At 35.6% G+C, this 22,898-nt stretch overlaps 1 protein-coding gene across 4 annotated transcripts in view; it reads right to left on the bottom strand.

Annotated features, from left to right (window-relative positions):
• Nucleotides 1-22,616, bottom strand: part of USP33 (ubiquitin specific peptidase 33) — a 42,340-nt gene extending 19,724 nt beyond the window's left edge. For all 4 annotated transcript variants that reach the window (XM_068966366.1, XM_068966368.1, XM_068966367.1 and 1 more), the window contains exons 1-11: nt 22,536-22,616; nt 22,278-22,331; nt 21,794-21,856; nt 12,693-12,845; nt 9,864-9,966; nt 9,056-9,125; nt 7,941-8,054; nt 6,785-6,863; nt 4,670-5,087; nt 2,367-2,489; nt 1,064-1,179 (exon numbers count right to left, since the gene is read on the bottom strand). In XM_068966366.1, the coding sequence (XP_068822467.1) occupies nt 1,064-1,179; nt 2,367-2,489; nt 4,670-5,087; nt 6,785-6,863; nt 7,941-8,054; nt 9,056-9,125; nt 9,864-9,966; nt 12,693-12,845; nt 21,794-21,856; nt 22,278-22,331; nt 22,536-22,616 (1,374 nt within the window). The remainder of the gene's footprint in view (nt 1-1,063; nt 1,180-2,366; nt 2,490-4,669; nt 5,088-6,784; nt 6,864-7,940; nt 8,055-9,055; nt 9,126-9,863; nt 9,967-12,692; nt 12,846-21,793; nt 21,857-22,277; nt 22,332-22,535) is intronic.
• Nucleotides 22,617-22,898: the final 282 nt, after the last annotated feature.

Genomic DNA, 22,898 nt, shown 5'->3' with positions numbered 1-22,898 from the left:
GAGGACAGATTTTAGATGGCAAAGATCCAAGCAAATTATAATAAGGAAAAAAACCAAAACACCAAACTGCTTTTTATAGTAATAACAAAGCAAAAATAGTAACAACTAAAGCAAAACTGCTTTGTACCAAGAACTGTTCTAAATTTAATCTTCACACAAACTATAACTACTAACATCCCCATTAGTCGAGAACACAGTGGTAAATAGAAGTACCTCACACCCAGCCACTGTAGCTTAAGGTTCAAACTGTTTATCACTACTGCATTTATTTTTGAAAATGACCTCTAGTGATAGTTATTAAATGTAGTTTAAAAAACAAGATGCAAAACCTAAACAGCTGAAAATATTTCAGGATAATTCTATTTAAATAACTGATACTAAAATAGACTATTGAAAACCCTTAGATTTGACTTAATTCTAACACAATAACAGAAAACCTTCTTGGGGTTATTTCTTTTTTGAGATATGTCATTTTACATTTAATTATATTCATCACTATACTGAAGTAAAACCACTCTTAAAACCTCTAAGAAATTCAGGAATTTAGAGGTATTATTAAAAATCTCATGATGATATTAATTTATGCTCTTCTGTATAAACCTGATACTACTTTTATTATCTGAATCCAATCTTAACATGAGAAAATATTTACAAACCATACAACCAAGTGAGATGATACATTCATAGCCTTGTACAAGTCGTTAACAACTGTTTCCTACTAATTTCATCAGCCTTGGGAGAATATGCATGTGTTTCAAATTCTGGTTGCTGAGCAACATACTCCTTTATTTGTGACCAGAGATGAAGAACTGAGTTAATTCTTCCTACTAATGCATGCCTGTTCAATGACAAGTCAAGACCCATCCTTAAAAAAGTATGCTGCTTTACTTCCAAAAAACAAGTTCTACTCTTATAATCAATTTATACTTATGCAAACACCTGAAATACATGTATAATCATCAATAGCAAAGAGAAGGAATTAAAACTACTCACACCATCTTGTCAGTTTTTTAAGAAGCATTTGAAAGAAATTTCCTGTGTATTATAATCCTCACATACTCACCCTGTCACAAGTGAGACATTGAACTGAACTAATGATTGTTCCATCAAATATGTCTGAAATAACACTTCGGTATTTCTTGTGCTGTTTTTTTCTCTTTGGAGATAATGCAGATTGAACTAGGATTGAAAAACAAGTATAGAATAATTTTTTCTTTTAGAAATCAAAATAGTTCCTTTACACTTTTTCTGAAACTATTAACAGCAAAATTACTCTGCTGAAAAAAATCTGTCAAAATACCATTCAAGAGCATTACCTAAAGAAAACACAAAAAACAACCAAAAATCCTCAAAGAGAAACCGTGATGAAATAGAAAGGGTTCAGTCTCCCCATCTTGACTTCAACCAGAACAGTTTTGCTTTTACTTATTTGTTGTCGCTTCCAAGTAAAGCTTTATTTGAAGAAAGGATTCTATTAAGTTTTTGAGAGGTCTTTATATATTCTAGATACAAGCCCTCTGTCAGCTATGTGATTTACAAATATTTTCTCCCAATCTTTTCATTCTCTTAATAATTTTGCCAAAAAAGATTTTAATTTTTTTTTATTTACAGATCATGCTTTTTATGTCTTTGATGTCTTTAAATAATTCTAACACAAAGTCATAAAGACTCTTTAACTTCACGCAACATTAAGCATAAAACTAACATAAAACCCAATCATCCTACATCCAGGTGTTTATCCTGAGCAAGTGACAATTCATGTTCATACAGAAACTAGTACATAAATATTTATTTGTAACTGCCAAATACTGGAAACAAATTCAAATATCCTTCAGTGAGTATATGCACTCACCGAGTTCAGTGTATTACACAGCATAGTCACACAATGAAATATTAAGTAATAAAAAAGAACTATTCAGACATGTAATGTGACTGTATCTCAAATGCATTAAGCTAAGTGAAAGCAGCCTATTTCAAAAGACTATGTTCTTTATGATTACATGTATATGACATTCTGGAAAAGGAAAAACAATAGGAATAAAGAACAGATAGGGCTGGGGCTTTGGGAGGGAATGGAATAGTACTATGGATGAAACAGTACTATGAGGGACTTCTTTGGGGAGCTGGAACTGTTCTACACTGTGTTTGTGGTGGTGGTTCTAACAATCTATGCATGTGCTGTAACTCAGAACCCTATGCCCAAAGAGTAAACTCTGTCATACATAAATTTGTGCCACACACACAAAAATATTTTAAATCATGGCTGTATAAAATGATGCTGTCAATTTTAAAAAGCCTGAATAATATTTCATAATTAACACTTTAAACTGTCAAAGCAAAGGAACCTGAGTAACTGAAACTTCTACCTTTTTTGTGTGTGGGTGGCAATCCTGGCCACAAATTGCCTGATTTAGGAGGGCTTGCTGATAATCGTGGATTAACACCTTCATTTGATGGCAGGTCATTCAAATGGACATCAGTAATATATTCTGTAATATTTAAAATTTGTATTATTACCTTAAATAGTAAAATTATTCCACCTGTCAAAGAAAGCTTTTTTCATTTGAGATTTTGAACACAATTCACAGTAATAAATGTCAGGTGAAATACTCAACAGACATTATGCTTGCTAAGTGAGTAACAGTGATTTTCCCCCTAAGAGTTCAATTAATGTTCATAACACATTACTGTTGTAGGGAATACAGAAAGTGTGCAGTGGAACTATAAAGCGGAAGAGGACTGTATTTGTCCTAATTTAGTATTTAAAAAACTAAAGCAAATTGGGGCAGTTTTTAGAAAGCTTTAAAACCATATGGGAGAAAAAGAGATTATCTTCCCAAACTAACATAGTAATCAAAATCCAGGAAGAAATTTAGGCATGAAATAATTATAAATTATTTTATTCTTACTGTAATAAAAGGAAATAAAACCCTCTGTCAGAAAAAACATCTTTTTTTGAGAATTGAATTATGAATCAAGAAAATATAAGTGCTGTGAGAGCTATCTTGATTTGCTGTTGGATTCCTAGTATATAACATATGTTTCATGGCGAGAGACTGCTAAAAAAGCATTTGAGTGAAGAAAAGAGAAGTGTACATAACAGATGCTGAAACAGAATGATTTCAGAGATTTTTCCAGATAATGCACAAGAAATGTCTTTTATGACTTTCACAGAGGCATTTCTCATTATTATCTCAACCATGACTAAAAGCAGACTGATAATACTAGGGGAAGAAAATAGGAGGAGAGGAGGAGACTCACTCTAGGACTTTTAGAAGGGAATAAAGTTAACACAATCTAGGTCAGGGAAGGTCAGGGATTAGCAAATGATCCCTACAAAAGACCAGATGGTATATATTTTAGGTTTTGTGTGTCATATATCATCTTTGTTACATTTTTCAATCAGAAAATGTAAAAGCTCAGATCCCTGATCTAGGTCATCAATTAGTTACTAATTGTAATAGACTTGTTATGGAACAATAAAGAACTAGTTGCTTAGGTTTTTTATGAGGAAAGGCTAGATAGCAGACTGCTAAGCCTTTCAATACTGATATTTTACATAACTAATGATTAAACAACTTCTAAACACATCTAAACTTCTAAACATTATGTCAGTATAATCAAGGGGCCTGACACATTTTCTTGACTAGAAGGCATTTATGCACTGCACACAAGTATTATTGCACAAGTATTAATGCACTGAACCACGAGTATCCCCGTGGTTAAGGAAATATCCTTCTTCTCCAGAAAAAAGTTGTGTTCATTCAAAAACCATAGTAAATTTAGTACTGCCCACTATTCAGTAGTTACAGAAGATAAATTTTTTATGTTCCTTGTCTCCCATTTATTTTAAGATTAGAGAATCTGAACCTCTGACGGTTTGATTTTATGTGCTTTGGAGAATTAAATACCACATTAAGCTAAGACAAGTTAACCCAAGAAAAAATAAATGTAAAATGCAAAAAAACTCAACTGTCTTTCATTTGGCCACTTGCTCTTTCTCAAAAGAACAGTGACCAGTACTGTGGTATAACCCTATCAAAACAGAGTTCATTGTAATACATTACACTCCTGTGCCAAGCATACACTAAATATTTTGTAACTGACATGACTCCAATGACAGCAATCTAAATCTAATAGTGTACAATTTTGATTATTTTGCTCTTTTACAAATCTGCTTTAAATGACACCAACTTAATACTCACATGCAAATAGTACTAAACTCTACTAATTAGATCACTCCAGTGTTCTTGCCTGGAGATGGGGGAGCCTTGTGGGCTGCTGTCTATGGGGTGACACAGAGTCAGACACAATTGAAGTGACTTAGCAGCAGCAGCAGCTACTGGTTAGAAAGCGCAAAAGTAACATCTATTTAATTCCCTCTTTTATTTTTTGGCTGTACGACACAGCATGTGGGATCTCAGATCCCCAAACAGGGATAGAACCTATACTCCCTGTAGTGGAAGCACAGAGTCTTAACCACTGGGCTGCCAGGGAAAGTCCTTCCCTACTTCTTTAAATTAGTATGGCTGAACTATAAGGTCACGAACTGCACACAAAGTATTAATTTTAGAAAACAGTAAAATTACAAATATAATCTTGAACACATATCTTGCACCCTTTGTCCACAAATGAAACACTATCATTTGCAAATTATAAAAATTGTCACCTGAAGCTCTGCTGTGTATTTGCACTTTGACAGTTTCCTGGTTGTTAAAATCCGCTGTTTCAGATACAGAGTCTCTATCTTTATCTAATTCTCCTTCAGAATTTACTTTATTAATCTTGTTGCACATCTTCTCTTTTTGCCAATCTTTTGACATTTCTGAATTGTTCTCATCATCCTGAATTAACATTGTTGTCTCATTATTATCTTCAGAAAAGCTTCTAGAGCCATTTTCATTTTCAGCTTTATCACTGCTGCTACAAGATTCGCAGGACTGAAAATCTACATCTGACTGGCTCTTGTCTTCCTCCATGGTCTCTTCAGTCATTATAGTTTGAGGATCCTCTTCTACTTCCATGACTTGTTCTTTCAGTTCTTCATGAAGCAGATCCATTAAACATCGAAGGAATTCTTGAGCATCCTATTATATGTAAGCAACACAGATGGTACCATTTCATTAAAAATAGTGTATGCAGAAACTTGAGAGAAAGACTTGAGAGACAAAATGTGGTTAGAAATTGATTTCTACATGTGTAGCATTACAATGTGGACATACAACTTCGCAGAACATAGGGCACTGGAGGGATAGGATGTTCTAAGTTCTAAAAAGTTAAAAAACAAAAAAAAAGTTAGAAAACAAAATTAATGAAAAACTGAAGATGTATTTCAAGAAAAACTTAAAAAAAAAATAACAAAAGGCTGAAGATGATCTGAAAGTAGCTTTAGTACTGCTGTTACTGAAAAAAAAAAAACTTGAGGAGTAAGGTGTAAAGAAAATGTGGATTTGTCTCATCAGACAATAAGAATTCAGAGAGATATCAAATTCAAGTATGTCTGGCTTAAAATTAAAGCTTTATCTAATTTTGTACTATATAAAGCTTTATCTAATTTTGTACTATATCTCAAAATCCTCGATCAATCTAGAATGTTTATCAAAAATACAAATTCATAGCCCCCAAGTTACATCTACTAAATCAGTGTCTGTGATCCAGGAACTTTTTAAAACAAATTTATGTATTAATTCTTTGGCTGTACTGGGTCTGAATCCACCTGCAATGCAGGAGACCTCCTGGATCAGGAGGATCCGCTGGAGAAGGGATAGGCTACCCACTCCAGTATTCTTGGATTTCCCTTGTGGCTCAGCTAGTAAAGAATCTGCCTGTAATGAGGGAGACATGGGTTCGATCGCTGGGTTGGGAAGATCCCCTGGAGAAGGGAACGGCTACCCACTCCAGTATTCTGGCCTGGAGAATTTCATGGGGTCCATGAGAAGTCCATGGGGTTGTAAAGAGTCAGACACGACTAAGAGACTTTCACTTTCACTTTCACTTTTTTCTTTCACTGGGTCTTAGCTGAGGCACTTGGGACCTTATGTGAGATTAAAAAAAAATTTTTTTTTAATTTTTATTTTTACTTTATTTTACTTTACAATACTGTATTGGTTTTGCCATACATTGACATGAATCCACCACGGGTGTACATGCATTCCCTAATGGGAGTTTTTTTTTTAGTTATAACATGCAAACTCTGCTGCAGCATGTAGGTTCTAGTTCCCTGACCAGAGATCAAATCTGGGCCCCCTGCACTGGGAGCACACAGTCTTAGCTCCCAGACCACCAAGGAAGTCCCTATGATACAGGAATTTGTACAAGAAAAAGTTAATAGGGAACAGGTATTTCTTTGAAAAAAGGAAACATATGTGAGGATTAGGTATTAATGTGAAAAAATATTACATAAAACAACAATAATTGAAACTGCCACTGGTATCAATTAAAAAAAATTACAGGTCAATGAAGTAGATTAGAAAGTCCACAAATAGACCTATTATACATTAATGTAAGCACAAAAATTAATGAAGAAGAAAGTTTTAAAAATAGGTTAAGAAAATTCTTAAAATCTGTTGTTTGCTACATTTGTTAGCTGTATGTGAAAAATTAAATTTGGATCATATCGTAACGTGAAATAAATGACAGTATTAAAATATTTAATTATAAAATACAGAAAATATAAGTAAAAATTTATCTCTGGATGCACAACTTTTCAAAGCTAAAAGCACTAGAAAATACTGGCATATTCATACACCCCCAAATTTAAAATTTCTAAGCAATAAAGACCTACCTGCTGAGAATACCCCCGAAATGTTGGATTTACAGTTTTAATTCCTTGAAACAGAGTAGTAGGCACAACTGATCCTGGTCTGAGGAAGAAAACATTTTTAGGAAGAAACTTGTGATTTTTAGTTAGTTTTTTTTTTAAGTATCCAGCAATTTTTTTTTTTTAATTTATTTTTGACTATGCCTTGTAGCATGTGGGATCTTAGTTTTCTGACTAGGGAATCCAACCCTGCACTGGAAACTGAGTGTCCTAACCACTGGACGACAAGGGAAGGCTCTAATTTTTATTTCAGAAATGAGAAATCAAAAATTCAAAGAGTCAAACTGAAAAGTGTTCATGTTTCAAAAAATCATTCAAAGTGGCCCAGTATTAAGCTTCAAAAGTTCATGAAAAATAGCTTAGTTTTTATATTTAAGCTATAATTTATTCCTCTCTCCCCTAAAGAAATGACTATGCTCTACCATATGATTTTTCAAAAAATACTAGTTACTTAAAATAATATTTTCATTACTTAAAATTCCTGGAAAAATTAAGATAAGGATACCTAGTATACTACCTAAATAAAAATTTTAAACCAGTTATCAAATACCCATGAAAACAAAAATGAAAAGTAAACCATAAGAGATTTAATCATCTAGAACCCTGTACTATGACACTTCTGAAGTTTAGTAAACTTCCAAGAATATGAAGTTCATAGTTTCAGAGCAAAGAAACTTAAACATAGCAGTTAAGCTCAAGTTCTAGCTATAGAGTAAGGAACTTGGAAACATTAGAGCCAGGTAATACCCAATAGGGATAAATGACTAAGAGTTGTAATACAAAAAACTTTATAGCAGACAGTTACTCTTCTAATGCTACACTTAGAGCAAATAAATATAAGGAGAAAAATAAACATTCTTATATGTCTCTACGGTCTGATTTTAGCATTGTGAGAATGTCTACAAAATTCAGAAGTGTAACAGCAACTGCAGAAGTTCAACATTTTATCTCCAGTCCAGATACTTCATTTGGATGTTCACTGTCAAATGTAATGTGGCCAAAATTGAATGCCTCAATCTGTTTCTCTTCTACTTTTTACATCTCTATAAATGCACGTGCAAATATTTACAATATTCAGTTTAAAATATAATAAAAGAAAATAAACATAATAAGTACATACCTGCTTTTATGCCAGAGCTCTGTCATTAGTTTGAGATAACTTTTACAAATAGCTGGTTTCTTATCTGTTCGAGCCAGTCCTCCACAATCAAGAAAAAACTGTGTCAAAGGCGGGCTAGTTTTAAAAAAAAAAGAAATTTTAGAATTGAGTCAAAGCTTAATACTGATTGACTTCTAGCCATTCAATGAAGTATGACAAATAAAGCACTGTATCTATTATTTCTTTGCTTCCTTTTACAGCTTCACATTCATTTCCTCATTATCTTGCTGAGCACATCAGCAGATTTGACCCACAACATTAGAGTCCTCAACGCTGTCGGATCACTTTTCTACTTTCGTTCTTTACCTCTCTGGCAACTCTTTCCCCTCTTTATTATTTTTTTCTGCTCTAATCAGGTGTCTAAATATTAGGGTTCATCAGAACTTGATTCTATGACTTTCCCTCTCTTCCCTGGATGATCATCTACAGAACATTTCATACTGTATCTACCTCCTTCACAGGACTAAGATTGAGGGAAAACAAACAAAAAAACCTAACTGCTTTATTAGAGACTTTCCACCTACAGAAAAATATAAAATATTTTCCTAGGATCTCTGAATGAAAAGTGATCAGAGGAATTAATTTAAGCTCCTCCTTTTCTAGATGTAAACACAAACAACTTCCTCAAAGACGCACAACTCCCTAGGAGCTAAGCCAGGACCAGCACTCTTAGGAAACCACAGGCACAGAGTAGTAACCCTATGGGGACAACAATGGATTATGTCCCAAGGCAGTTTGTTGCTTACTCTACCCTAGGAGTCAATTAACAAGAAAGAGGAAAACTTTCTCAGGAATATTTGTACATTTAGGTTTTAGTTAATCCAGATAATTTAAGTGAAGGCATTTCATGTGTTGAGAGGGGTGAGGAAGAGGTACAGCAAGGGATTAATGGAATCCAGTTGGCTAGGGAGACTGAATATAATTATTAACTTTCCAATATTACTATTAAAGTATATTTCTTTCTTTTCCCTCTCTCACTTCTCTTTTTTTTCTAAGCATACTACAGCATCATAGTTTTCTGCTGTTTAAGAATAACTTTAAACAACTATACTAACAAAATTAATTTCTCTACTTACCAGTTAGAAAGAGCCTGCAAAGCTGCATTCATATAACAAGTATTTCCAATATTTTTCAAACCTGTGAGACCTATTAAGAAAAATTATGTTATGTCATCATTCAATAATCCAATGACTCAACTTTATGAGTGTTCACTAAGTATATAACTAGTTAATTATTATGGTTCCTAAGCTATAGTAGGGAAATACAAAATACATTATAAAAATACAAATAGCAACAACCTGAATAACTCAAAGAGGGGTCAGACTTACACCAAAGTGATAATTTTCAGAAAATTATTTAGATATACTCTTAATGGGCTAAGATTCCCTTATATGAATTATAAAACAGAAAAGTTTGTACAAAACTATATATACAGATAGTTTATATTGTGGGCTTTAGTAAACTGATACCAGAGAAACCAAGTATCAAAACTGTCAGTTTGCTTTTTTTCCACAAATAATAATTTTCCTAGGTAAAATTTCAGTTTTTAAATAATACAATTACTTTATTGATTTCTTACAATCAAATATTGCCAACTAGCACTACTTTCACTCATGCATCATTAAAAACAAAAGGATATTTCCTTGGTATTTTCAAATGATGCATAATGCAGTAAATTTAAAAAATCAGAACTTAAAATGCTCCTTAATTAATTATATAAACAGGTGACTTTTTTTAAAAAAAGCATTAACAAATAGCTTGGTTCCTAGAATTTATTTTTATAATTATCTTATCACCTCGACTTTGAAATTTTCACAATACAGTTCCCTAAAGAAATGGGCAATGGCATACAAAGGAATGTGTTATATAGGAGAATTATTTTACCTCTTGCCTTAAGTTCATCTTCTTCTTCTACTTCTATATCCAGATCATCAAATACAGCAACCAGAGGAGTTTTTAATGTTGTGTTACTGGGTATTTTAAAATCCTTGATAACAGAAAAGATAGCAGGCTTAAACAAATCCTTAGGTTAAATTTTTAGAAAATTTTTTACTCAACTGATCTGTAGACTTCTACAGTCTCTCCTCTCCTGATACTTCTTACTGAAGTTATTTTGCATCCTTTTATGCATACGAAATAGTTTTAAATATTTTCTAAAGTTCCAAAATTAATTCCTGAGAATTGGATTAACTCAAGAGTTTGCAACTTGTGACTTGCTGGTCAAATGCCAGTCCATATTATTTAAATAAAAAAAACTTTTTTTTAAAGGCCAAAAACCCAAACAAAAGCAAAACTTTTGAGCTAACATTTTAAACATTGGGAGAGCTCACATAAAAAAATCAAATTTTGCTGCTGCATGACAAAAACCAACATAATATTGTAAAGCAATTATCCTCCAATTAAAAATTTTTTTTAAAGAACTCAAAATTTTACAAAGTTTTCTAATAGAAGAATCTCAAAGTACATTGCACCCAGTTGGCAAAGTTCAGTGGGAGGCTGAAATTGAATAGCAGAATGCAATTCAGCACACGCTCTGGTTCTCAAACTTTACAGCCTATTCTTCTTCCACATGACATGCATATGCACTCACACCCACCCACTTTATACTTTACCTTCCTGGCATTTGTAGATACTAGACATTTGGGAAGGCCCATATTCTCACTTGGTTGTATTGAAATACAGAGAAGTAGAACAGTTTTTCGGAGAAGGCAATGGCACCCCACTCCAGTACTCTTGCCTGGAAAATCCCATGGACGGAGGAGCCTGGTAGGCTGCAGTCCATGGGGTTGCTACGAGTTGGACACGACTGAGTGACTTCACTTTCACTTTTCACTGTCACGCATTGGAGGAGGAAATGACAACCCACTCTAGTACTCTTGCCTGGAGAATTCCATGGACAGAGGAGCCTAGTGGGCTGCTGTCTATGGGGTCGCACAGAGTCGGACACGACTGAAGCGATTTAGCAGCAGCAGCAGAACAGTTTTTAGAAAAAAATCATTCAAAATCTTACCTCCTAGAATATGGCTTGAAAAATCTTAACGACATTTGACTGATTCCCAATACTGTTAACTTGTAATTAATGCTCTAATGAATTGGGTTCAAATAGTCTATAAATTTTATATCACTAAAGAAATCTGCACAAATAACTTTTTCTTCTGAGCAATTTCTTTAACAACAAGATCACTGGGAAGTTGTATGAAATTAAATTCATGTCTTTCATGTGTCATAAAAATAACTCACCAGAAGTTATTTACAAGCTATCAGAAAAGTATCAGTATTTTTATTCAACCAGATTCAGCATTCATTAAGGGGTTGCACTGGGTCTTCGTTACTGTGCAAAGGCTTTCTCTAGTTGTGGTGAGTGGGGGCTACTCTTCCTTGTGGTGCTTGGGTTTCGCATAGCAATGAAGACTCAGTGCAACCAAAAATAAAATAATAAATGAAAAATAAGTTACATATATATTGAAAAGTCACTTCTTAAAAAAAAAGAGTTGCAATTGTAATCTATCAGGTATAAATGGCATTTTCATTAGTTAGTGACGATTATTTTCTTGATGTGTGTTTTTTTTTTTTGTATTTCTTTTTTTGTGGACTATCTGCACTTATTCTTTGATTAATATAAACTGTTATTAGTTCCTCATGTGATTAAACTTTCAATTATCACGTTTTTGTTAATAGTATAAGATGGTTCACACAAACTTCTTTTCAAACTACCATGCCATTAAAAAAACCAAAAAACGTATTTCTGGATGATAAATAGGTATCAGGGGAGAAATAGTAATGATGATTTATGAACTAGAGTCATTCAACTGTGAAACTAGAAATGCAACAAGTATACCTTGTCTAAAATCTAGTCACTTTAGGTTATATTGTATGTGAGGCAAACAAATTTATTATCACAAATTTCTACCATCAGAATGTAATACAAAGATACAACAGAAAAAATCTTAAGAATTGGCATCAAAGAACACAGTTCTAGAAATACACTGTAATTTCTATAACCCACAGGGAAAAAACCCCATTGATGTGTTAACTAAAACAGATCAAATGATGATTAGAGTAAGTAGACACCAACTACCCTTATTTTTCCATGTCCCTCTCCTATTTTCTTCTCTGGGGCACTGCAAGGGATGTGGAATCTTGGTTCCCCAACCAAGAATTGAATCCATGCCCCCTGCAGTGGAAGCACGGAGTCTTAATCACTGGGCTGCCATGGAAGTCCCTCCCTTTCCTATTTTTATAGAACTTGAAAATTCTCAAAATTAAGTGAGCAATCTTTGCAAGTTCACACATATTTTGTAGTCAAAAACTGATGATAAGTTTTAATATATTCTATCTGGTTTTCAACAAATTAGTAAAACATTCACAATAATAGACATGGGAGTGCAGCAGGGAGGGAAATGAGGAAAAGATAGTTCAATTAGGGCCTATTAAAGAAGGCCCATCACCTCTCCTAGAGCCAGTTGCTTAAGTTTTTAAAACCTATAAGGTGCTTTTCCATTTTTAGACATGTGTGAGATTCAATTTTACCCTAATCTATCATTCCACAAAAGAAAAAAGGCCAGATTCTCATTTGAAGAAAAAAGGCACATTGTGGAAACCTGGTAAAGTAAAGATGAAGTAGGGTTCTTTAAAATTTCAGCTACATGACAAACTCTGAAATTATTTTCTGAAAGTATTTATTATTTCAATTCCATGGATTGAAATTATTACCTGTACGCCATTTTCTTGTATTTGGTGAAGTGGTTTTACATGAGGTAATGAAGGCTGAGTTCCTAATTTCCTATCCAAAAATACTTCTTTGCTGCAAGCATAACACCATACTCGAAGAGTGGTAAGGTTCACAGTTAGATAATGCTTTGTCTCCTGAATAATTTCATGAGAGAGAGAGAAGAGGGATCAAAATTAGTTATAGTTGAAAGCCTTTCAAAAGATCATAGAAGATAAACTGCTGGCCTTTAATGAATAACAATATATTCAAAAGAGAAGATTTAAACCAGAGCACCAAATAAACAATACTTAGATAAACCGCTACTGTTAAAGCATAGCGAATAGTAACAATATCCAAGCCTACTACAAAGATTATTCTACTATTTTCACCACTATTCATTATAAAGATAAACAAAGAGTTATTATGAGAGTCTGCTTTGCAGTTAGCAAGTAATTATAATACAAGAAAACTGACAATAGCACATTAAGTATTCAAGGACATCAGAATGGCAAAAGAATACAAATGACATAAATTAAAGCACAAAAGACCTCAAGCAATAGTGAATATATAATCTTGGATATGTGACATTCTCGCCTTTCTCATCTGGAGTTCTGCAAGACACTAATGCCCTACAGAAAATGATTTGAGTAACCATTTTCTCAATTCTCCCAAGAATGGCACATAACACCACCATTCTAGATCCACCAAAGAGAAGTAAATTAATTAAGTATGAAGATGCCTAAGAGTCCTAAGTAATTTTCTTGAGGAACCCTGTCAGGAATAGTTGATGCTGCAGAGATAAATAAAATGAAAAAGATGGTTCATTCTCAAGAAATGTATAGTTTGGAATGTGAGCTCTATCTAATCTGCAAAAGAAGCATGCCAGAATTACACACGAGCACCAAACCACCAAGGTGATATAGACAGGAGACTCCAGTAAGGAGGATGTAGAGCAAAAGGTAATATGAGTTGAGCCTTGAAGTCAGTCAGGCCCTGTCATAAGCCTAGACTTCTAGTCTTGACTTCAACTTCCACATCCTCCTAATATTTCCAGTGATCACCTCCATACACCTGGAGGTACATTTCTTTTTTCTGGAAAAAAATTTTTTAATATAAATTTATTTTAATTGGAGGTTAATTACTTTACAATATTGTATTGGTATTGCCATACATCAACATGAATCCGCCACAAATGTACACGTGTTCCCCATCCTGAACCCCCCACCCTCCTCCCTCCCCGTACCATCCCTCTGGGTTGTCCCAGTGCACCAGCCCCAAGCATCCAGTATCATGCATCGAACCTGCACTGGCGATTAGTTTCATATATGATATTATACAGGTTTCAATGCTATTCTCCCAAATCATCCCACCCTCTCCCTCTCCCTCTCCCACAGAGTCCAAAAGACTGTTCTATACATCTGTCTCTCTTTTGCTGTCTCACATACAGGGTTATTGTTACCATCTTTCTAAATTCTGTATATATGCATTAGTATACTGTATTGGTGTTTTCCTTTCTGGCTTACTTCACTCTGTATAATAGGCTCCAGTTTCATCCACCTCATTAGAACTGATTCAAATGTATTCTTTTTAATGGCTGAGTAATACTCCATTGTGTATATGTACCACAGCTTTCTTATCCATTCATCTGCTGATGGACATCTTGGTTGCTTCCATATCCTGGCTATTATAAACAGTGCTGCAATGAACATTGGGGTACATGTATCTCTTTCAATTCTGGTTTCCTTGATGTGTTTGCCCAGCAGTGGGATTGCTGGATCATAAGGCAGTTCTATTTCCAGTTTTTTAAGGAATCTCCACACTGTTCTCCATAGTGGCTGTACTAGTTTGCATTCCCACCAACAGGGTAAGAGGGTTCCCCTTTCTCCACACCCTCTCCAGCATTTATTGCTTGTAGCCTTTTGGATCGCAGCCATTCTGACTGGCGTGAAATGGTGCGTCATTTGGTTTTGATTTGCATTTCTCTGATAATGAGTGATGCTGAAAATCTTTTCATGTGTTTGTTAGCCATCTGTTATGTCTTCTTTGGAGAAATGTCTATTTAGTTCTTTGGCCCATTTTTTGATTGGGTCGTTTATTTTTCTGGAATTGAGCTGCATAAGTTGCTTGTATATTTTTGGGATTAGTTGTTTGTCAGTTGCTTCGTTTGCTATTATTTTCTCCCATTCTGAAGGCTCTCTTTTCACCTTGCTTATAGTTTCCTTTGTTGTACAGAAGCTTTTAAGTTTAATTAGGTCCCATTTGTTTATTTTTGCTTTTATTTCCAATATTCGGGGAGGTGGGTCATCGAGGATACTGCTTTGATGTATGTCGGAGAGTGTTTTGCCTATGTTCTCCTCTAGGAGTTTTATAGTTTCTGGTCTTACATTTAGATCTTTAATCCATTTTGAGTTTATTTTCGTGTATGGTGTTAGAAAGTGTTCTAGTTTCATTCTTTTACAAGTGGTTGACCAGTTTTCCCAGCACCACTTGTTAAAGAGATTGTCTTTAGTCCACTGTATATTCTTGCCTCCTTTGTCAAAGATAAGGTGTCCATAGGTGCGTGGATTTATCTCTGGGCTTTCTATTTTGTTCCATTGATCTCTATTTCTGTCTTTGTGCCAGTACCATACTGTCTTGTTGACTGGCTTTGTAGTAGAGCCTGAAGTTAGGCAGGTTGATTCCTCCAGCTCCATTCTTCTTTCTCAAGATTGCTTTGGCTATTAGAGGTTTTTTGTATTTCCATACAAATTGTGAAATTATTTGTTCCAGCTCTGTGAAAAATACCATTGGTAGCTTCATAGGGATTGCACTGAATCTATAAATTGCTTTGGGTAGTATACTCATTTTCACTATATCGATTCTTCCGATCCATGAACATGGTCTATTTCTCCATCTATTAGTGTCCTCTTTGATTTCTTTCATCAGTGTTTTATAGTTTTCTATATATAGGTCTTTAGTTCCTTTAGGTAGATATAGTCCTAAGTATTTTATTCTTTTTGTTGCAATGGTGAATGGAATTGTTTCCTTAATTTCTCTATTTTCTCATTATTAGTGCATAGAAATGCAAGGGATTTCTGTGTTGATTTTATATCCTGCAACTTTACTATATTCATTGATTAGCTCTAGTAATTTTCTGGTGGAGTCTTTAGGGTTTTCTATGTAGAGGATCATGTTATCTGCAAACAGTGACAGTTTTACTTCTTTTCCAATTTGGATTCATTTCTTTCTCTGCTCTGACTGCTGTGGCCAAAACTTCCAAAAGTATGTTGAATAGTAGTGGTGAAAGTGGGCACCCTTGTCTTGTTCCTGAAATGCTTTCATTTTCAGGAGAAATGCTTTCAAATTTTCACCATTGAGGATAATGTTTGCTTTGGGTTTGTCATATATAGCTTTTATGATGTTGAGGTATAATTCCTTCTATTCCTGCTTTCTGGAGAGTTTTTATCATAAACAGATGTTGAATTTTGTCAAAGGCTTTCTCTGCATCTATTGAGATAATCATATGGCTTTCACTTTTCAATTTGTTAATGTGGTGTATTACATTGACTGATTCACGGATACTGACGACTCCTTGCATTCCTGGGATAAAGCCCACTTAGTCATGGTGTATGATCTTTTTAATGTGTTGGTGGATTCTGATTGCTAGAATTTTGTTGAGGATTTTTGCATCTATGTTCATCAGTGATATTGGCCTGTAGTTTTCTTTTTTTGTGGCATCTTTGTCAGGTTTTGGCATTAGGGTGATGGTGGCCTCATAGAATGAGTTTGGAAGTTTACCTTCCTCTGCAATTTTCTGGAAGAGTTTGAGTAGGATAGGTGTTAGCTCTTTTCTAAATTTTTGGTAGAATTCAGCTGTGAAGCCGTCTGGACCTGGGCTTTTGGTTGGTGGAAGATTTCTGATTACAGTTTCAATTTCCATGCTTGTGATGCGTCTGTTGAGATTTTCTGTTTCTTCCTGGTTCAGTTTTGGGAAGTGGTACTTTTCTAAGAATTTGAGCATTTCTTCCAAGTTGTCCATTTTACTGGCATATAATTGCGGATAGTAGTCTCATGATCCTTTGTATTTCTGTGTTGTCTGTTGTGATCTCTTCATTTTCATTTCTAATTTTATTGATTTGATTTTTCACGCTTTGTTTCTTGATGAGTCTGGTTAATGGTTTGTCAATTTTATTTATCCTTTCAAACCAGCTTTTGGCTTTGTTGATTTTTGCTATGGTCCCTTTTGTTTCTTTTGCATTTATTTATGCCCTAATTTTTAAGATTTCTTTCCTTCTACCAACCCTGGGGTTCTCCATTTCTCCCTTTTCTAGTTGCTTTAGGTGTAGAGTTAGGTTATTTATTTGACTTTTTTCTTGTTTCTTGAGGTATGCCTGTATTGCTATGAACTTTTCCCTTAGCACTGCTTTTACAGTGTCCCACAGGTTTTGGATTGTTGCGTTTTCATTTTCATTTTCGTTTCTATGCATATTTTCTCTTTTGATTTCTTCTGTGATTTGTTGGTTATTCAGCAGTGTGTTGTTCAGCCTCCATATGTTGGAAGTTTTAAGTTTTTCTCCTGTAATTGAGATCTAATCTTACTGCATTATGGTCAGAAAAGATGCCTGGAATGATTTCAATTTTTTTGAATTTAACAAGGCTAGATTTATGGCCCAGGATGTGATCTAACCTGGAGAAGGTTCCATGAGCACTTGAGAAAAAGGTGAAATTCATTGTTTTGGGGTGAAATGTCCAATATATATCAATTAGGTCTAACTGATCTATTGTATCGTTTAAAGTTTGTGTTTTCTTGTTAATTTTCTCTTTAGTTGACCTATCCACAGGTGTGAGTGGGGTATTAAAGTCTCCCACTATTATTGTCTTATTGTTAATTTCCCCATTCATACTTGTCTTACATATTGCGATGCTCCTATGTTGGGTGCATATATAATTGTTATATCTTCTTCTTGGATCCTTGATCATTACGTAGTGTCCTTGTCTCTTTTTACAGCCTTTGTTTTAAAGTCTATTTTATCTGATATGAGTATTGCTACTCCTGCTTTCTTTTGGTCTCTGTTTGCATGGAATATCTTTTTCCAGCCCTTCACTTTCAGTCTGTATGTGTCCCTTGTTTTGAGGTGGGTCTCTTATAGACAGCATATATAGGGGTCTTATTTTTGTAGCCATTCAGCCAGTCTTTGTCTTTTGGTTGGGGCATTCAACCCATTTACGTTTAAGGTAATTATTGATAAGTATGCTCCTGTTGCCATTTACTTTATCGTTTTGGGTTCGAGTTTATACACCCTTTTTGTGTTTCCCGTCTAGAGAATATCCTTTAGCATTTGTTGGAGAGCTGGTTTGGTGGTGCTGAATTCTTTTCCGTAAAGCTTTTGATTTCCTCTTCATATTTGAATGAGATCCTTGCTGGGTACAGTAATCTGGGCTGTAGGTTATTTTCTTTCATCACTTTAAGTATGTCTTGCCATTCCCTCCTGGCCTGAAGAGTTTCTATTGAAAGATCAGCTGTTATCCTTATGGGAATCCCCTTGTGTGTTATTTGTTGTTTTTCCCTTGCTGCTTTTAATATTTGTTCTGTTTGATCTTTGTTAATTTGATTAATATGTGTCTTGGGCTGTTTCACCTTGGGTTTATCCTGTTTGGGACTCTCTGGATTTCTTGGACTTGGGCGATTATTTCTTTCCCCATTTTAGGGAAGTTTTCAACTCTTATCTACGTATTTTCTCATGGTCTCTCTTTTTGTCTTCTTCTGTGACTCCTATGATTCGAATGTTGGGGTGTTTAACACTGTCCTGGAGGTCTCTGAGATGTCCTCATTTCTTTTAATTCATTTTTCTTTTTTCCTAATTCATTTATTTCTACCATTCTATCTTCTACTTCACTAATCCTATCTTCTGCCTCTGTTATTGTACTATTTGTTGCCTCCAGAGTGTTTCTGATCTCATTTATTGCATTCATTATACATTGACTCTTTTTTATTTCTTCTAGGCCCTTGTTAAACCGTTCTTGCATCTTCTCAATCCTTGTCTCCAGGCAATTTATCTGTGATTCCATTTTGATTTCAAGATTTTGGATCATTTTCACTATCATTATTCAGAATTCTTTATCAGGTAGATTCCCTATCTCTTCCTCTTTTGTTTGGTTTGGTGGGCATTTATCCTGTTCCTTTACCTGCTGGGTATTCCTCTGTCTCTTCAGCTTGTTTATACTGCTGAGTTTGGGGTGGCCTTTCTGTATTTTGGCAGTTTGTGGAGTTCTCTTTATTGTGGAGTTTCCTCGCTGTGGGTGGGGTTGTACAGGTGGCTTGTCAAGGTTTCTTGGTTAGGGAAGCTTGTGTTGGTGTTCTGGTGGGTGAAGCTGGATTTCTTCTCTCTGGAGTGCAATGAAGTGTCTAGTAATGAGTTATGAGACATCAATGGTTTTGGAGTAACTTTGGGCAGCCTGTATATTGGAGCTCAGGGCTGTGTTCCTGTGTTGCTGGAGAATTTGTGTGGTATGTCTTGCTCTGAAACTTGTTGGCCCTTGGGTGGTGCTTGGTTTCAGTGTAGGTATGGAGGCATTTGATGAGCTCCTCTCAATTAATGTTCCCTGGAGTCAGGAGTTCTCTGGTGTTCTCAGGATTTGGACTTAAGGCTCCTGCTTCTGGTTTTCAGTCTTATTTTTACAGTAGTCGCAAGACTTCTCCTTCTATACAGCACTGTTGATAAAACACCTAGGTTAAAGATGAAAAGTTTCTCCACAGTGAGGGACACCCAGAGAGGTTCACAGAGTTACATGGAGAAGAGAAGAGGGAGGAGGGAGTTAGACGTGACCTGAATGAGATGAGGTGGAATCAACAGAGGAGAGAGCAGCTAGCCAGTAATCACTTCCTTATGTGCACTCCACAACTGGACCACTCAGAGATGTTCACAGAGTTATACAGAGAAGAGAAGAGGGAGGAAGGAGACAGAGGTGGCCAGGAGGATAAAAGGAGGGGAGCAAAAGGAGAGAGACAGATCCAGCCAGTAATCAGTTCCCTAAGTGTTCTCCACCATCTAGAACGCACAGAGATTCACAGAGTTGGGTAGTGAAGAGAAGGGGTAGGGAGGAGACAGAGGTGACCTGGTGGATAAAAAGGAGAGTCCAAAGGGGGAGAGAGCAGTCAAGCCAGTAATTTCACTCCCAAGTAAAAATGGGTATTGAAGATTGGTTCTTAAAGGTACAAAATTGATAACAAATACCAAAAAGCAAAGATTGAAAATCTAGACTAGAGTTTGGAATTTCAAAACTACAATATTAGAGAAAAGAAGAAAAAAAAGAAAAAAAGTCACAAAAATTATAAAATATATATATATGAAGTTTGCTTTAAAAAATAGGGTCTTTTTTTTTGCAAAGTAATAGTAGGTTATAAAAGTGAAAATTAAAGGAGTAATAGAGGACTTAAAATTTTTTAAAAATTAAAAAAAAAAAGAATGATCGTAAAAATAGTAAAAATACATCTAGGACTTTCTCTGGTGTTGTTGTGGGTATTGTCGGGTCAGTTCATTTTCGGATAGCTCCTTGGTCCGGCTTATATTTCTCAAGATCTATAGGCCCCTTCCTATGTAGTTGGTACTAGACAGGGTTTTAATCTATTGCACCTGTCAGTTCCAAGGGAGTTCCCTCTGTTTTAACTTCTTCTGTTTGCTGGTCTCTTCAGTGTCTGATTTCCGCCCTGACACAAAGAGGGCAGTGGTGGACACTTTTTTTTAGGCTCACTTGTTCAGTCACGCTGTGGGGAGGGAGGGACGCTGCAAACAAATAACACTGGCATGTGCTCGCAGTGCCTCAGCCACATCAGGCCTGCCCCCACTCAAGGCCCGTGTGCCCTCCCTGCCCACACTGCTCAGGCTCTAGATCGCTCCGCCGGGAACCGTCCGAGGCCAGCCCTGGGCTTCATGCATCTCCCAGGTCTAACCCGCTCAGGTTCAGGCACTTGGGTAGTCCTCAGAGGCGCAGACTCTGTTGGGCCTGTGTTTTGTGCCCTTCCCAGGTCCAAGCAGCTCAGGTGATGAGGTGTTTGGCGAGCGTGGTCGCTGTGACTTATCACCTCCCCCGTCCCTGCCGCTCGGTTTCCTGGATGTACAACCAGTGCACCTTCTCAGGCGGATGTTGACTGTCCAGACCCCAAGAAGTCTTAGCAAAGAAGCCTGCTTGCAGTTTGGTAGATAATGTCTCTCTGGGGCTGCGACTGCCCCCTTCCAGCTCTGGCTGCCTGTCACCGGAAGGGGATGGTCTGCAGCCGGCTAGTTCTGTTCAGTCCTTTGTTCTGTGCGCTGGCCTGGCGGTGTCTCAGGGCTTTTCGCATGGTAGCTATCCCACAGTCTGGTTTGCTAGCCCAAGTTAGTGCGCTCATATTGCCCTCAGGGCATTCAGGCCAGATCCTTACTCTAGGCAATGCAGCCCGCGCCTCCCTGCCCAGCCCCTGCTTGCTAGTGGCGGGTGCAGGCGTCTTCACTGCTTCTCCGCTGGGGGAGTTACCGTTGGGCTCGGAATCTGTGGGTTTTAATTATTTATTTTTCCTCCCTGTTACGTTGCCCTCTGTGCTTCCAAGGCTCGCCACAGACTCAGCAGTGAGAGTGTTTCCTGGTGTTTGGAAACATCTCTCTTTTTAAGACTCCCTTCCCAGGACGGAGCTCCGCCCCTACCTCTTTTGTCTCTTTTTTTTGTCTTTTATATTTTTTCCTACCTCCTTTTGAAGACAATGGGCTGCCTTTCTGGGTGCCTGATGTTCTCTGCCAGCATTCACAGTTGTTTTGTGGAATTAACTCAGCATTTAAATGTTCTTTTGATGAATCTGTTGGGGAGAAAGTGGTCTCCCCGTCCTATTCCTCCGCCATCTTAGGACCCAGAGGTACATTTCTTAAATCACTGCTCTTTTAATTATCACCTCATATTACCTAATATTGACCTTTCCAGCAATTCCTGTCCCCACCTTTTTATAAGCTAAGATTTAACTCATTGTTTATTAAAAAAGAATAAAGGACAAAATTTTGAATGACAACTTGAATTAATAATGTTGTATTTGTTTTTCTTTTTCCTCAGGCTATATTTTAAAAATCTCTGGCATGAAATTTTTCTATATACCTACCTGAGAATGTATGGTGCTATGATCCACTTGTGATTCACCACAGCCAACATATGAACACCTATTCTATAAATATATAAAAAGGAAAATAAGGCATTTTATAATATGTAAATTTATAATAATAAGCATTACAATTACATTTACAATGAAGTTCTGATCACATTTTAACTTTAAGATTAAATGACTTCCAAACTTAGTTATTTTAACCAAAAGGTACCAGGCACAAAAGAATATAATCAGAATACTTTTAAGCTAAAAGATATGTCACCTCTAATAAAAAGTGTGAAATATTTTAGTGATTTATTAAACTCTGCAAAAAACATTGTAAGTTAATACCCAAAGTTTAAAGTTTAATTTTTATTATCAATAACAATCTTTTTAAAGTATGTTCATTTATGAAACCCTGTGTCAAAAAAATCTTCTAGTTCACCTTATTCAGATATAAATTTTTATAATATCAAACTTTTGAGAAGAAACACACACATACTTCCAGGCATGCCCAAAGGTTTGGTCCTCTGACTTTACAATCCTGACAAGAACCCTGTGAGAAGAAGATCATAGAGATAACATCACCATTCCATTAACATGGCCAAACACATACATTCATTAATATCATACATAAAAATTTGGATTCATGAACACAGGATATTGTAGTAATTTATTAAAAAAAAGAAACCTACATGTTTGTTTGAGAGAAAAATGAATATGGCTTTTTAAAGGAAGGGAAAAAAGCCCTCTATCTTACATGAGATTTTTGTATTAAATCTTCTTTAGTTATTTCACCAACTGAATCCAAATGTGGACAATGACTTCGAAAAGATGACATTTTGTTAGAAATGTTTTCCTGTTTCTCAATGCTTTCCAAATGAGGTAACACCTACAGAAAAATTGACCAGAAAAGTTAATTTTAAAAGTGCTAATATATGAAAAATTATTAAAATAAAAGGTAAAATAAGCATACATGTTTATAAGTTTGTCCTACAAAAGTATATATTTTCAAATACACTGAACCTATTCTCACAACTGAATTTCACAACTGAATTTTGTAGTGCCCTACAAAACTGTATATTCTCAAATACATTGAGGTTATTTTCACAACTCAATTTCA

The sequence above is a fragment of the Capricornis sumatraensis genome, chromosome 2, assembly GCF_032405125.1.
Source record: "Capricornis sumatraensis isolate serow.1 chromosome 2, serow.2, whole genome shotgun sequence".
In the NCBI taxonomy this organism is placed as follows: domain Eukaryota; kingdom Metazoa; phylum Chordata; class Mammalia; order Artiodactyla; family Bovidae; genus Capricornis; species Capricornis sumatraensis.
This window is presented reverse-complemented; position numbering and strand designations above follow the sequence as displayed.